Here is a 15,830-nt window from a genome sequence, read left to right on the forward strand (position 1 = left end):
CAACTCCTCGTCCTTCAGTTTGTTCCCGTGCTGCTACTTGACTATTTATCGTGCTGACCTTGGCGCTTTTCCTCTCCACATCTCCTCATCGCCTTTTGTTCCTGCCGCTACCTCACCTGCATCTCGCCTTCACCTCCCGTGCAGCATCCCTCCATCCGCCTCTCTTCCACTCAGGCTCGTCTTTTCTCTGAGTAGATCTGCACTGCTGTGCAATGGGAAAGACAGAGCTGCATTCTCTGTTTAAGGGTTTTCTGGACTGTATTTGCCTCTGCCTTTCTGTGAGTATCTGCATTCTTTGAACATGTTTTTGTGTCTCTTTCTAAGTCTGTGTGATTTACTTTTAACCAGCTGCACTATGTGTTGATCTCTTAAAGATCACCAGCTTTCTAACAATGAATGTGCAGATTGGTTGTGTTTATGTATGTCAGTGGCCCATGTCCTGCGCTAAGTGTCAGTTACTCACATGCTGAGCTTCTGATATTAATAACAGTCTCAGAATGTGGATGGAAATAGAGCCTCAGCTCCTCCAAAGAGAGTCATCTGGCATTTTCTTATGAGCCCCCTTTAGGGCAGGCTCAGGTCTTTGAGATCGACCTTAATGCATTAATCATGGCTGCATTAGGACAGCCTCAGCAGGAGGACGTACACAAAGCTGTGTGAGCTTCTGTAACCATGCAAGCTTGAGTGCACGGGTATGTCCAGCTGGTGACCTTTCTCCTTACAGACCCAGAGGTCAGATGTTACTCGGTGTGTTTTTAGGTGGGGTGTGACAGAAGCGGGTTGATGTTTTTTTGATCTTTTGCTCCACCTTGTCATGAATGTGGCTGACTTTGTTTGCAGAGAAGAAGCGACCGGGCTGCAAATGACAGTGAGAGGGACTCTGAAAATGGTCACCTGATCTACAAAAGTGGTGACGTCCTTGAAGACAGATGTAGGTTGCAGCACAGATGTAGGAAGAGTAAGCAGCCTCGTTACGGTGCTCCGTCATTAAGCTGATCTTTATCTGTCTTGCAGATGAGATAGTCGACACTTTAGGTGAGGGGACCTTTGGGAAAGTGGTTCAGTGTGTGGACCACAGCAGGTAGGTTTTTCATCAGAAGTTTCAAGTTGAATCAATGTGCAGTGTGTGCGGGGGTGGGGTGGGGTGGGGGGGGTATTTTTTTTTTTAAAACAGTGTTTAAAAACAGAGGAGGAAATCAAATTGCATTGAAGATCATTAAGAACCAGGACAAATACAGAGAAGCAGCCAAATTGGAAATCAACGTCCTGGAGAAGATCAGTGAGAAGGATCCGCACAACAAACAGTGAGTCTGTGATTGAAACGCTGTTACCCGTTTCATGTGCTTTATGTTTCACCCTCTGTTTCTCTTCCTCATCAGTAACTGCGTGCAGATGCTCAACTGGTTTAACTACTACGGCCATGTGTGCATCTCCTTTGAGCTGCTGTCTCTCAGCACATTTGACTTCTTGAAATCAAACAACTTCCTGCCGTATCCAATTAACCAGATCCGACACATGGCCCAGCAGATCTGCCACGCTGTCAGCTGTGAGTCCAATATGCATCATACAGAGTGTGCAGCACCACTTTCCCTTTTCTGCTGCACCTCTGCATCAATGCCAGGGATGAGACTAAGCAGATTAAACACGGCAAATTAGAGCAAGACGCAGGAGCAGTTAGGGCAGTGAGTGATTGATTTCATTCACGATGATTGATATCATTCAGTGATTAATTCTAGTCAATAACCGAACGCAATCATTTGCAAATCTCAGACAAGTCTGCTATTGATAATTTAGTCATATCAAATATTAATTTCATATTCAGTACAACCATTTGTTATGTAGCCATAACATGGTATCATTTGCTTGATATCATGCTGGCAAATTAACTTCAGAATGAGACAGGATGCTGTAAACCGCGGCCTACGATTCTCCAAAATAAAAGCAGAGCATGCACTCCTAAATATTTAAACATAAACAGCACAAAAGATGAGCTGCAACCACAGATTTTATAGAAGATGGGTTCATCCACTGTGACTTCACACATTGGTTTACATTAGTTTAATGCTACTTTTTTGGTCATTGAAATGTTTTTGTTTTTCGTTTTTTGGAGACAAGAGGTATCACATTTTTAGATGCACGTGCAATGCACAGATATTGCAAACTAAACCTGAAGCTGGGCTGTACCACACAGGATGTAATAATATTAAATTTCTCTGTTTAAAAGCTTTTTTAAAAACTCAAATGCCACTCTGCTCCAACTGCATGTGTTGGGAGACCTGCCAATCAAAGCAGCAACATCCTTAACTCTAGTATCCAAGTGGATGAGTTATTACAAGGTCAGCTCCATAGCGTTGTTATGAAAGTGGAAACTATCCACAGAAGCCGAAGGTTTTTTTGTACTGTAAACATGTGTCTTAACACATGGGGTCATGGGGATTGACTTGCTTTTGGAACTGGCCTCAAGTGGCCATTAGAGAAGCTGTAGTTTTTGGCAGCTTCACCTCGGGTTCAGTTTTTGGCCATGGAGGTTACTCCTCAGCTGGAACGCATCACACCATCAAAGAGTCCCTCTGCTTTAATTAAACCAACACTTCATCAGACAGGCTTCATTCGGGTTTCTGATATATAATCTTTGTAATATCCTATCTACTAACATTTAATTCGCTGCTGTAAATCTGTCACATCCAGCTGTCTACAATCAACCACATTTGAGGTGTCTGCTCATGATGAACTTCCTCATCTGAACTTCTCTCCCGTTTCCTCTGCAGTTCTCCATGACAACAAGCTGACTCACACTGACCTGAAGCCTGAGAACATCCTCTTCGTCAACTCGGACTACTCCCTCATATACAACGCCGAGAAGGTCAGAAATGGCTGCAGGCGTGATGGCTGAGGGCTTCAGGGGATGGTAGAAAAAGCGGGGATTAATGATGGCAGAAAAATGCAGCTTTTCATTTGGGTGCAAATTTGTTTCAGCAGAAATCAGACACCCACATGTATGCTTTTTATAATCTCATATTTATCCAGGAAGGCTGCAGCTTGTTTGTTGACCTTTGCAGGAAAATATGTGGCAGCTCTGAGACATATTGCTGAATTTTTATTTATGGGAATCTCCACTTTTTCTTCGTTTTTCACAGCCACATAAAAACGAAAACTAAATACACCCTTACTGCTTCCTGTTAAATCAGGATGTCCAAGCTTATTAAACTTTATGACGGCACCATGGCTTGGTTTGCATCGGAACAAATCACATGGCTTCTGGACCAATGTCCTGTGAACAGACAAGACCAAAGTGGAGACACAGTGTTGCATTTAGCAAAAAAGGGAGAACAAGCTTGTTGACTTTCTTGGAATTAGTTAAATCCACCAAGCGTTTTTTAAGGTTAACTGGGTTAAATGAGACGTTGTGAGACATTGATTCAGTTAGTTGATTGAGATGTTTAATCTAATTAGTTTAATCCAACCAAAAAAGAAGTGGGAGATTAAGGGGGTTTATCTGCTGGTGGGGTTGTGTCACGAAGGGCATCTGCTGTAAAACGCAACCAAATCAAACATGCAGAGCTACCAGCTACAGTGACCCCTTGTCCACATGGAAACAGCCGATAGTAGCGTTTTTGTTGTTGCTGTTTTTCTAATCTGATAGACTCGTTCTTGTTTTGTCCTACCGTGTTGCAGTATTGTAAAATTGTTCATAACTTTTTGTTATTTTCATCACATTAGCGCAAGCCTAATGCTCTTTATAATTTTTTATCAAAGCATCATCAATAGCAGGAAAATACAAAGATTATACTTTAAATGAGCGAAGTTGGGAGGGTTTACAGTGTTTCCACCTGTCGCCCATTTAGAAGTGCAATGAAAGGCGGGTAAACGACACCACGGTGCGGCTCGTCGACTTCGGCAGCGCCACCTTTGACCACGAACACCACTCTGTCATCATCTCTACTCGTCACTACCGAGCCCCAGAGGTCATACTTGGTAAGAAATGTCATTTTAGCTCGGGGAGTATCCAGGACCTGCCCAGTCCAGTTGGTAACAAAGCTATTCCTTCTTCCACAGAGTTGGGTTGGAGTCAACCGTGTGATGTGTGGAGTATCGGCTGCATCCTGTTTGAATACTACAAAGGGTTCACACTCTTCCAGGTCACACATTCGACATAAAAGTAAGACGAACTTTGTCTTTTTATTTGTCATGGTCTTTACTTCCTCTTGTGTCCACTTACAGACTCATGACAACAAGGAGCATCTTGCTATGATAGAGAGAGTACAGGGACCGATTCCTCAGAGGATGATTCAGAGGAGCAGGTATCCCGCTCGTGCACCCTCTCATTGTCACAAACTCTGAAACACTTTGATCTGACGACTCTTCATTTTGATTCTCAGAAAGCAGAAGTATTTCCACCGTGGACATCTAGACTGGAACGAGTGCTCCAAAGCCGGACGCTACGTCAAATCCAAATGCAAGCCGTTAAGGGTGAGCCGTGGGCAGGCGGACCACAGATAAGCATTATCTGCTCGGTGCCCACCATTTGAATATAATGTCTCTCTCCTTGTTTTACAGGAATACTTGTTATCACACGGGAGAGAACACCACCATTTTTTCGATCTCCTAGAGAGGATGCTGGAGTACGAGCCCTCAAAGCGTATTTCTCTTTCCTCCGCTCTGTGCCATCCTTTCTTCCAGCCCCTCCATCATCCAGGAAGAAGTCAGGGGTGGAGGAACAGCTGTGACATGAGCAGATGACCTTTGGTAGACACTTAACCATATGTGGACCATATGGTGAGGGTGTTTGCAAGTTTATTTGTAATTTAAGCTTTAAAAATAAGAGGTTTAAGTTATTTGAGTTAAACACTGAAATGACAGCTAACAGTGAAAGAGAAAGTCTGAAAGCATCATTGTAAGCAGCTTCTCAGATAAAAGAAGTTTGAACAGTTACAGCTGATTGAGCTGGAAGAGAGAAAAGAGAAGCATCATCCTTTCAAGTAGGGAAAAAATTTATTTAGCAGACACGTTTGTCTAAAGGTGCTAGCAATTTTTTTCTGAGCATATTATTTTTACGTTTGTTTGCTTTTCTATGTTTCTGTTAAAATTGTCTTAAAATTGTTTACAAGCTTGTTAAGTATGGAAAGACTTGACAAATGCAACCTACGTGACATTATAAAAATCCAACAGTCTCAGCCTTAATGTATCCCCCAGAACAGAAGCATTTTATTTTGAGGTAATGAGTCTCTAGATATTAATTAGAATAAATGTGATTTTTTTTAAGTGTAATTTTCTAGTGTGTAGTTTTAATTATATAAAACATTAAAAAAATTAAATAATTATATATAACATTAAAAAAGGAAACAATTGAAAAATATAAAAGTTATTTGCTTTTACTTTTTTATGCTGTACTTTTTATATTCGAGGAAAAAAGATGAAGAAATGGCGCAGGTGCCAAACATTAAACTACTAATGGAGAACTGACCTTAACAAGCAAATCAACTGAAGGAAATATTACATCTTAGGCTTGTGTGATCATCAGAATTATGATTAGGGTGACCAGATGCCCAACTTAAAAAAAAAATTACAATAAATCAGACATGAGTCTAGCATGTAAAGGCCAACTAACTTAACCTGTTATGCAGTAGTCCTTATTTAACCCTGTATTCATGATTCATGTTCTTATATTAGCTATATCTAAAAAAAAATACGATTTTTCTAGTCAATTATAACACACATGCACTGTGTCACTTCGTGCCATATTTCCCCATCTGAGAAATTGAAGTATAATTTTATCTAAAGAGACAAAAATTGTATTTCTCAGTATAAACTGCCAAATCATTTTCTTTGTGGTAGATTCCATCAGATTAAACAAGCTGCTAACTTTTTGGTGACTTCTTGCTAACCTCCAGTTAAATATAATAAAAAGCCTTCCCTGCGTTCTTTAAACTCAGGGAAGGCTAAAAAATAACAAAAAACAAAACAGAGTTTAGGAAAGTGCCGTGTAAATGTGGGACTTTGCTTCTGTATGTGGGAGATGTCATAAAACTGCTGCGGCGTCCCACAAAAAAAAGGGACATCTGGTCACCCTAGCAAAAACACTGAAGTTTGGAAACAGGTGATGTAGTAATGGTTATAACAAACACAACAGACGTTGTCTTCATGCTAATAAAAGAAACATGTTCTAAAATTGGACATTTTAAAGGGAAAAAATAAAATGTAATCAGATACGTCTCTAACATTTGGAGGACATGATGTATTTAAAAGCTGAAGATGTATGATCCTTTCAGTTTTGTGCTTGCAGTCACTTTATGGCAATTTTGATGTTTTCTGTAATAAATTTTACATAAAATAGCACCTGCAGTCATTGAATTAATTCAGATGCCTTCTTGCAACCTTTCAGTTCATCACTCATACATTCACACACTACTGACTCTCAGCCCTCCTCTGGCATCTTGATTGAGTGCAGCTGAGCAGAGAGCATGGTCACTCTGCTGAGCGCGAGCGTGTACTCGCCAGTTTCCCCTCTTCAGCCTTTGCAATGCTGAAAGCGAGTGCAGGAGGCAGGATGCATGACGCCCACTCACTGGCAGTGAATGCATATTTAGGTGTTCTACTGTCACACGGGCGCAATGTGACATCACGCGGACTTTGAACCAGGAAGCCGGAGGTTAAAGATCAGCTAGCGTCCGATCCGACTGTTCCAGACAGTTTTCACATGCACTTCCATTTGGTAATTTCTGTAGAAGTTCAGGGTTCCAGTGCAATAATGCATAAAAATCACTTTAGATATGAAGATGCAGCAACACGCACGCACGCACACACATACGCACGTACGCGCGCGCACACACACACACACACACACACACACACCTTATCATTTAAAATAAGAAACATGACAGATGCATCACTTCTTTATAAGATTGTGCAACATAGGGAAAGACCTTTACAAAAGCTCTACAACTCTCTTCTCTCAGAACAATGTTTTTTTCCACAAATATTCAGTTTTGCTGTTGTACTTCAAATATATTGTTAATAAATAATGCTATATACACGACTCTCGTACCGGCTACCTTTAAAATGAGACTATTGACTGTAAAACATTTTCAGTGACTTCATTCAGCCTTCTTGAAGACTTGCTTTGCTGCGACGCCTTGAACTCTCATTTCCTGCAGAGAAGAGACGGAGAAGATGAGGTGAGAGGGTGTAAATGAATGGTGAGAAGCAACAAGAACATTTGGGATTCTGTCCAGAACACCCCCCTCACCAGCTCATGCTTTGACCTCATAATCCGTCTTCCACTCTTTCACATCTATTCATCAGGTCTTTTCAGCCCGCTCCCACTTTCCTCCTCCACCTCTTCATTAGTCCCTCACTGTTCCCTTTGTGTAACCTCTGAAACCGTCGCTGGTATTCCCCAGCATATTGAGTTTAGCATCGGCAACACTTTCTCTAAATTTGTGAGAGCTTTTTAGTGGGAGAATGCTGACCGTTTGAAAACGTAACCAGCAATGAAAGATAAGCTATGAGTTTAAACTGTTCTAGAACAAATGTGCCTCTGAGCTTCTGTAGCACTTGTGCATTCAGTTTGTGTGTACTCCTTTGTTAGGTGATGGACTTTCCCCTTTTAGGCACATACAAACTCCACAGACCTCTTAATAAAAACCTTTTCTCACAAAGACAGTAACAGAATTAGCCAATGAATAACTTCTAAAACCTGCCTTATTTGAATACCCTCCCTCATTTAGCATATCAATTTCTCCATCACTTCCCTTTAAGCTTTCATTTTCCTTCTTCCCTCTTCCTTGCTTTCTCTCTGCACTGGCCTCTTCTTCCCCTCGTACATCCTTACCAAATGCAGCTTGTCGCCCTCCAGCCAGTGCGTCCAGCCTCGTCCCTCTTTCTCGCCTCGCTGTACACAAACCAGCTTGTCTCCGTCCCAATCTACTGTAGTCTGTGTAACCACAGAGATGCCGTTAGTGTGAAACATTAGCATGTAAAGTAGCTCACACAACACTCAGCCACACAAAGAGACAAGAAGCTTTATGCAAAGCAAAAAAAAAAAAAGGGGGGGGGGGGGGAGACTAATACAGTGATGCGTGAAAGGTCATGGAGCCTTTAAAATATACTTCATTTTTTCAAAGATGTGACCAAAAACATCAGATTTTAGATATTTGTTTAAAAATTACATGAATATATTAGTTGGACCTGATAAAAAATGATCCAATATTTTTGTATCTTTGCATCTTTTGTATCATGTGACACCCTGTAGACAGCAATAACTAAAAAAAAAAGAACATTTAAAGATAATAGTTTGGGCTTTGACTTTCCAAAACATCTTTGATCTCCTTACATCACTTTGGTGGAACAACTTGTGAGTTTGGGGTGATGTTTTTGTTTTATGATCCATTTCCTCCTGAGATTTAATCCACGGACAGGGGTCCTGTCACCTCCTTGAGACTTTTCTGGTGTAATTCAGAATTCATCCAGTTGTTTAAGACTAAATGCACAAAAACCGATCCAAAACATGACGCCACCATCGCCATTTCCTTTGTCCAAACACAAGACTTCTTATTTCATACTAAAAAAAAAAAGTTCTACTTCAGCATCATCTATACATGAATTCGAGTTCAAACAGCCTTCTGGTTTTCCAGTGAGATCTTTAGCAATCTGCAGGTCGAGTTTGCGCTGCTACGATGGACTCTATCGCCGTTTAATGTTCTGCTGATGTTAGACTCAGTAACCTGAACACTGTCACTGTTGTCGAGACAAACTCTTTAAGGATGGTTTTATAACCTCTCCAGACTGATGAGCATCAGTAAATCAATAAATCAAATCAATACAACAGAGGAACCTCCTCTGTTTGGGCCATGACACACTTCCCACTTCTGAAAACTCAAGCATTTTACAAGCAAAGTGGTAAAAGCCACAATAACACGAGTCCTGGCTGGCAAATGTGCACAAACCCCGCCTCAGGGTCACATTACATTTTAAACATTTCACCAAATGCTTTAAAAATTCCTCACCATAAGGAGGGCAATCCCGGGCACAACCAACACATGTGTGTCAGATCTGCTGTCTGGACTCTCACCGAGGACATTTCGGGTCAACATTGGGATAAATCCTTACTAATCTAGCATTAGTTAAGTGAACACTTTGCACCAGCAAAGACAGATGATTAGCGCACCAAGTTTAGGACAGAGTTCCAGGGCTCATCAGTTAAAGTTATCCCCAAGTCAGTGTCCCAGTCTCAGACGGTCAGTGGTGCACGGATTAAGGTTACTGATAAGTTCATAAATCTGGGATATGAGTCGTCTCTGTTTAGCATTCAGCTGAAGAATATCATCATAGCCCATCATTGAATGGTTACTTGGGAAGGAGCTGAATGTTTCTTATTCTGGGTTTTTAAACAGCAACGAGTGGTTATGGAATAATCCCAGCGGGAAGTGTACAGACTTTACTCAAGTACCTAACCTTCAAAGCAAACTTTGGAAAAAACACAACACACACCTGACAGGTACGGCCATCCACTATCCTCAGGTCCTCAGTAAATTCTTTTCCAATATTAAAATCCATGCTGAAATTCTTGAAGGTAGTGATTGTGTTGATTTTCACGGCTCCTGTCTCTGGGTCATGGATGATCTCTTTAGTGGGCTTCAACATACACACGATCTTCCTCAAAGCAACATTAACATCTGGGAGAAAAGAGGGAAAGATTTTGTAAGCCACACTTATGGGGGGGATCTTTTCTACCTCAGACACTGCAGGTGGAGTGAACACACACACTTGTGAGGGTGTAAGTGGGTCAAAGGTGGTGATTTCATTACACTAATGTGCTGCTGGAAATGTAGATAGTCCACATCACTAAACCAGACACTGAAGATTATGAATCAGTCAACATATAAACAATTATTTAAAGATAAACGCATGAAAGATGAATGTTAAATGAGAGGGTTTTACCCGTTAAACATTTGATGGTAATAATACTATAAAATATGCTGCATAAAGACTGGTACCTAAACCTGTCAGGTAGGCGTCCACATTCTCCTGCTCCACCATATGATAGGTGCCGGAGTAATTAGGTTTAGTCATTTTTTCCTTAAGAAACTCCAGAAATTCCTGCTTTGCCTTGTTCTGGTTTTTCCTCCCGTCCCGTCTGGATCCCACGGATCAGCTGCCGACCCACAAGTCTGAACCAAGATTAGTGTACAACCACTTGTGCGTAAATTGTAAGCCCTGGCAAATACCTGCTCCAATCGAAACACAAATACAGATTAATCTAAAGAGATTCAATGTGAATAAATAGTAATCATTTAAACTTCACAAATCTGCTATTTTAGCTTTTTATTTTCAACTTCCAGCGCGCACAAATGTCTACAAATACTTGCGATGTTCTTTTCGCTCACTTACAGCTCGTTAAATAGCCGTGCACGAATCGCCTGTTGATCGCAGAAGTCTAATCATCACTTCTGCGGTGAACCTTTGTACAGCTGACGACGTAAGCTACGTAACTGACCGACGTAGTTGCCAGCTTTTGCGTGGTGTTCCCTGTAATTACCTTATCGTCTGTCCCGGTGTTTTATATGCGGTGTCAGCCACGATGGAAACAATTTAAATGCCGGGGCTTTCCCCCTCTTGGGTCCCCACTCTTTGTAGTGGTCAGCTGCTTTTTTGTCTCCCCCTGGGGCTAATTTTTTGTCCCTCGCCACCCCTCCCCCGGCCCCCTGCCACTTCTTTGTATATTTCATCACATCCATACTGATTGCCGAAACTATCTCCCTAACATCTCCATCCATCCTTTTTCCTTCACTTATCCAAGGTTTGTGAGTCTTTATACTGAGGTGATGATGATTATTATTATTCTCGGTGATAAATTCAAAAACTGCGGCGAACAGGTAGCCGCCGGAAATGCATAGCAGGGATCCACAGTCCAATCACAGCAGCTGCCAGCTCCTTCGACGCCACCTGTACTTACATTTCCAGTAAGCTGGTGCACGTCTGGTGACGTCGTAGGATTCGGGGGAAGGGGTTACGACATCCCTACACATAAGTATAAATCCCCGGTGACACGCACAGATCCCGTCACATGTGCACGTGGATTTTGGAGACAATTTTTAAGCTGCCAAATGTAAGCTGCTTTCAAGTGAGGGTGGAGAACTGGGACATCTGAGCTTCATGTGTTTTTCATATATCATCCCTCGACTAGAAAACGAGTAATAGCCTGTGAAAGTTAATATATGGTTTAAATAACCTGCACTACTTGCTGGATGTTCTTCTGATGTAAAACGGTCAGTTAGAGCTCCTTCTCTGAAGCGAGTATAGGATAACTCTTGCTCATTTTTAAATATAGATTTAATCCAGGTGATGTAGAATGACTACATCTAGGCTCCTATATGGCGTCTGTAATCTTAAATTGGGGAATTCCACAGAAAGCCCAAATGTCCCAGTTTTCTGTTAGTACGTGAATGCTGCTTACATTTGTGGATCTGGGTAGAAGCTGGCAGCCCGAAGACAGTCTCAAAACCCCACGTGCACATGTGACGTGATCTATAAATCTCCCCGTATCAGTCTAGGTGTGTGTAAACACTCGTCTAGTCATCTAAATGAGGCTCAGTTCACCCGATGCCACATCGGCCTTTGTCACCATAAGGAGAAAAACCGAGGACCTCATTGCTTTTTATATAGGTGGGAGTCACCAAACACCCTAAGATACGATATCATTGACATTTATAACATTTCGCCATATACCGAGTACTGCAATAACATATTTAAAGGATCCATCACCTTATTGTTAAACTGCAAATTATGTCCTCAGAGTTAAACTTTGTCATCGTCTCTTTATCAAATAAGATAGTTATCTCACTTCACTTTTTTGTTTCCAAGCATGCCAGCACTGTTACTAAAGCCCGCCATAAGAGGGAGTCAGTTTGCTATCAGTCTGCGATTGAATGGGGTCAAGTTGGCAATTACATGTAATTTGTTTCTGATAATACAGTAATAATAATGGGAAACCATTTAGTCGACCCTCAGACTAGTCTACTTCTGCCTGAGGTTTCTTTTACTGAATGTTTGTCGTTTAATAATGACTCAGGGTTCGTGAATATCATCGAGCATCATTTACTTCGAAACAAAGCAACCATTACACGTTAGTCATTACCAGAGGCGGAGCCAGACATTTGAAACACCCGGGGCTTAGCCCAAAAGGGTCGTATGCATGTGGGATTTTTTTTTCCCCTTGGGGGGGGGGGGGGGGGTAGAAATGACTGAAAGATTAATTGGCTCTGTTTTGAGTTTTGTTCAAAAAAGAATGACTTCATATAGGGAAAAATATATATCACATGTGCAGGACACCTTAAACTAGTTTTTTAATTAAGCAGCAAGGCAGAACAAAGTCGGGGCTGTATCAAGACACGAGGACTAAACCCCAATTCAACCAGACCCAGAACTGATCCGGAATTAAAACAGGACTACTACAGTTCAAAATCAGGACTACTGAGGACTTAACCAAGACAGAACCAGAATCAGAACTAGATGATAGTAGCACTAAAAAACATCATAGACCTGCACTACATTTATTTTTTAATTTTACCAAAGTACAATATTTAGATTGAGAAAAGTTTATATAATTATTTAGCCTTGTTGTGCAAACAAGCCTGCATAACTTAATTAATATAGAATTTGAAAAATAACAAACCTAAAAAGAAACACTAGGTACGAGATACATGAGGACCTATGATACGGTGATACTTTTGGTAAACAACCATTTGACTAACATGTGTGTCTCACCTGCTCTTGTTCATCTCTGTTCTGTCCTCATTCTCTCTCTCTCTCTCTCTGTTCCTCTCTCTCTCTCTCTTTGTGCTGACAATCATCAAATATACAGATATTTACAAACTCTTCAGATAAAAACACAAACATTTTTTTAATTGTAACATCAAATCAGACTAAATGTTTATTTTTTTAGATTGATAAATATAAAAAACATATTTGTTAACTTTAAGAGTAAAGAGAGAAACTATCTGTATTTCTTAATTGCAAATGGCACCAAATTGTATTCAAAACTGAGCCACACTTATGGAGCTCCACAGTTCTTTTCCTGGTGTTTTGGTTGACATCTCTTGGTTTTCCCATGTCAAAGAAACAGGGTCTGTGTTTTGCCTTATATGCATCCACAGCTGTGCCACCAATTTACTCACATGGACTCTACTAACCTATCAGAAGCTTCTTCAGCTCAGAATGGAATCGTCTGGAGTTTTCTTATTAATTAACAATAAACTTAGTGTATATGTACTCCTAAATTATATGAAAGTGATAAAAAACAGAAAGCTCTGTCTCTCTTTATTCTGACATTTAACTAATTCAAAATATATTTCAATATTTATCTAAAACAAAAGTTTACTCTAAATTGATGTTGTACAGTAAAAATGTTTTATGTTTTCTCCCTAAAGTGTAAATATCTGGTTACAGATGTGAATATCCTGCTGTGTACTGAAATCCCTCTTGTTTTGCATACATATATACTGAACAACATACAAAGCATAATATATAAAATAACATTTACCTGAGTTTTTTCTTTGAAAGAACCCTCTAATGTCCATTCTTATATTTCAGTACATAACTGAAACCGATTTAGTCGGGAGGGTAAGAACTGAAAATATGAAATAAACACACGTAAGCTAAGACTCTCTAAAAAAAAAAAAAGCATTTGTTCGGCTTTTCATTTCGCCATTTGTTGATTCACTTGAAGAGCAAGTAACGTAATATTGGTCAAGTGATCAGTTTGATATCAATCTTTCGTGATGCACCGTCATATTTACATTATTTGTACGGTACGAATGATTTGCTTTGGTACCTGGTCAAACTTAAGCTCTCCTTAGTATGGCTAGCTCCGTCTCTCCAACAGCGCACTGACGGGCAGCAGCTGCCCCGCCCCCTCGCTCAGTCGCTTAGTGCCTGAGCTTGGATCATACCAATATCAGGGGGGATTCACGCACAGTCGTAAATTCCCACAGTGTGCACTATGTGCTTCGAATATTGTGTGTACTTTTTGTTTTATACAGTTGTCAGCCAGGCATCTAACTATGAAAAAATTACACTCCAAAATACCCCGGGCTTCTGACAAAACAACCCGGGCTTAAGCCCAGTAAGCCACCCCCACGCTCCGCCCCTGGTCATTACATTCCAGGGGGCGGGTCCCTTCTCTCTTGCCCCGTCTCACTGCGTGCATGCGCAGCATACTAATACGGAACAGGTATATTAAAGTAGCATTAATGAACAACATTGGTCAGATGTTCTACATCCCCTCTCTTTAGCTTATGGCTGTATAAGCTGCTAACAACACCTTTAGCAATAACACATTAACAACATGTCCATATCATAACATTCTAGCCTAAACATTAACGAATTACTTCACACCTTGAACTGTGTCATTGGTAAGGACACGGTGAGCATTTAACTTTGCTGACATCACATCATGTGTACTGTCCACTTTTTTTTTTTTCTTTCGTGTTACAGTCCATCTCTTATGCCTTAGTGTTCATACTTGGGGTTCGGTTTGCAGACTCTCCCATATCGTGTGATGTAAGCATCACGTGCCGGGCGACAGGGGGACTGGACTGGGGCTTGTGTGAAGTGTTGCGTGTGGCTATGTGTTTGTTCGTCGGTGTGTGTCACGGGTTCTTGGATGTGCTGTGGGGAGTCAGTGGTTGGGCTGCGGTGTAATCATCACGGGAATCTCCGTGTGGTGGTGGCGGTTCAGAGACTGGGAGGATATGTCTGCGGTTTCGCCTGTACTCTCCAGCTCCTGACTGGACGATGTACGATCTGGGCTCTTCGCAGGCTTCCTTGATGGTTCCTAAGGAGTCATGTCCTTGACGCGTTTGCATCCGCACAACCTCACCTGGCATGAGGGGGCGGAGGGGTCTGCTGGACTTGTCATAGTATCTCTTTTGTGCCTGGCGCTTGTGAAGTAGGTTTGTTTTAACTGTTTTGTTGCTTTTGGAGCTGGGAACGAGCAGACGTCTACACACGGGTAGGGTCGTGCGCGTCTGTCTTGACATCAGCCTTTCAGCTGGGGAACCTAGTGTGTTGTCACGTGGCACGTTGCGGAGATTGAGTAGGTTAAGGAAGACATCCGTTCCATCTCTCTTTGATCTTTCCATCAATTGCTTTGCACTGCGAACCGCACGTTCAGCCAATCCATTGGCCTGCGGGTATTCTGGGCTACTTGTCACATGAACAAAGTCCCATGCTGAAGCAAAGTCTGCAAAGCGTTGGCTGGTGAACTGAGTGCCGTTGTCTGATATTACTTTGTGCGGGCTGCCATGGACAGAAAAGTGTCTTTTGAGCTTTGTGATGACAGTGTTGGCAGTTAGGTCTGGAAGCAGGTCTACTTCAAACCAACCTGAGTAAGAGTCGACTACAACCAGGTGATGTTGACCGTTCCACTCGAAGATGTCGGTGGCGACGGTTGACCAGGGTATGTCCGGCACTGGATGTAGCTTTAACGGCTCCTTCTGTTGATGTGGCCTTGTGCTGTTGCACACTGGACACGCAGCTGTTTCTTGCTCAATATCTGCTGTCATTGTGGGCCAAAACACAATGCCACGGGCCCTGCGTTTAGTAGCTTCCATGCCTGGGTGCCCTCTGTGGAGGATGACGATATAATCTTTTTGCAAAGATTTGGGAATCACTGTTTTCAGCCCTTTCATGACAATGCCATCTTCTAGAGTGAGTTCGTCTCGATATGGGTGGTATTGACGAAGTTCTGTGGGCAGCTGAGTTTGTCTGCAAGGCCATCCTCTCATTATGACAGTGCTCAGTTTCTGTAGCTCTGGATCTGAGGCAGTGTG

General features: G+C 41.7%; 2 protein-coding genes across 7 annotated transcripts; one reads left to right on the top strand and one right to left on the bottom strand.

Moving 5' to 3' along the window:
* The first annotated feature begins 63 nt into the window (after window positions 1–63).
* clk2b (CDC-like kinase 2b) lies at window positions 64–5,161 on the top strand. The gene is made up of 11 exons (XM_026184430.2): window positions 64–278; window positions 841–931; window positions 1,015–1,081; window positions 1,188–1,304; window positions 1,380–1,546; window positions 2,769–2,863; window positions 3,846–3,975; window positions 4,057–4,139; window positions 4,222–4,301; window positions 4,380–4,470; window positions 4,558–5,161. Exons 1-11 carry the CDS (start codon window positions 213–215, stop codon window positions 4,738–4,740), a joined length of 1,170 nt encoding a protein of 389 aa, XP_026040215.1. The 5' UTR covers window positions 64–212; the 3' UTR covers window positions 4,741–5,161.
* A 1,719-nt stretch (window positions 5,162–6,880) lies between these two features.
* On the bottom strand, window positions 6,881–11,124 carry LOC113032759 (retinol-binding protein 1-like). 6 transcript variants are annotated; one of them, XM_026185836.2, is made up of 5 exons: window positions 10,955–11,124; window positions 9,996–10,226; window positions 9,490–9,674; window positions 7,832–7,933; window positions 6,881–7,148 (listed from the first exon to the last, which is right to left on the bottom strand). In XM_026185836.2, the coding sequence occupies exons 2-5, from the start codon at window positions 10,069–10,071 to the stop codon at window positions 7,095–7,097; spliced, it is 417 nt and encodes a 138-aa protein (XP_026041621.2). In that variant the 5' UTR covers window positions 10,072–10,226; window positions 10,955–11,124; the 3' UTR covers window positions 6,881–7,094. The 6 variants fall into 6 exon arrangements, with proteins under 6 accessions (XP_026041621.2, XP_080164454.1, XP_080164455.1 ...); XM_080308328.1 differs by lacking the exon at window positions 10,955–11,124 and adding an exon at window positions 10,538–10,676; XM_080308329.1 differs by lacking the exon at window positions 10,955–11,124 and adding an exon at window positions 10,538–10,672 and having other exon boundaries at window positions 10,002–10,226.
* Window positions 11,125–15,830: the final 4,706 nt, after the last annotated feature.

The sequence above is a fragment of the Astatotilapia calliptera genome, chromosome 11, assembly GCF_964374335.1.
Source record: "Astatotilapia calliptera chromosome 11, fAstCal68.1, whole genome shotgun sequence".
Lineage (NCBI taxonomy): Eukaryota > Metazoa > Chordata > Actinopteri > Cichliformes > Cichlidae > Astatotilapia > Astatotilapia calliptera.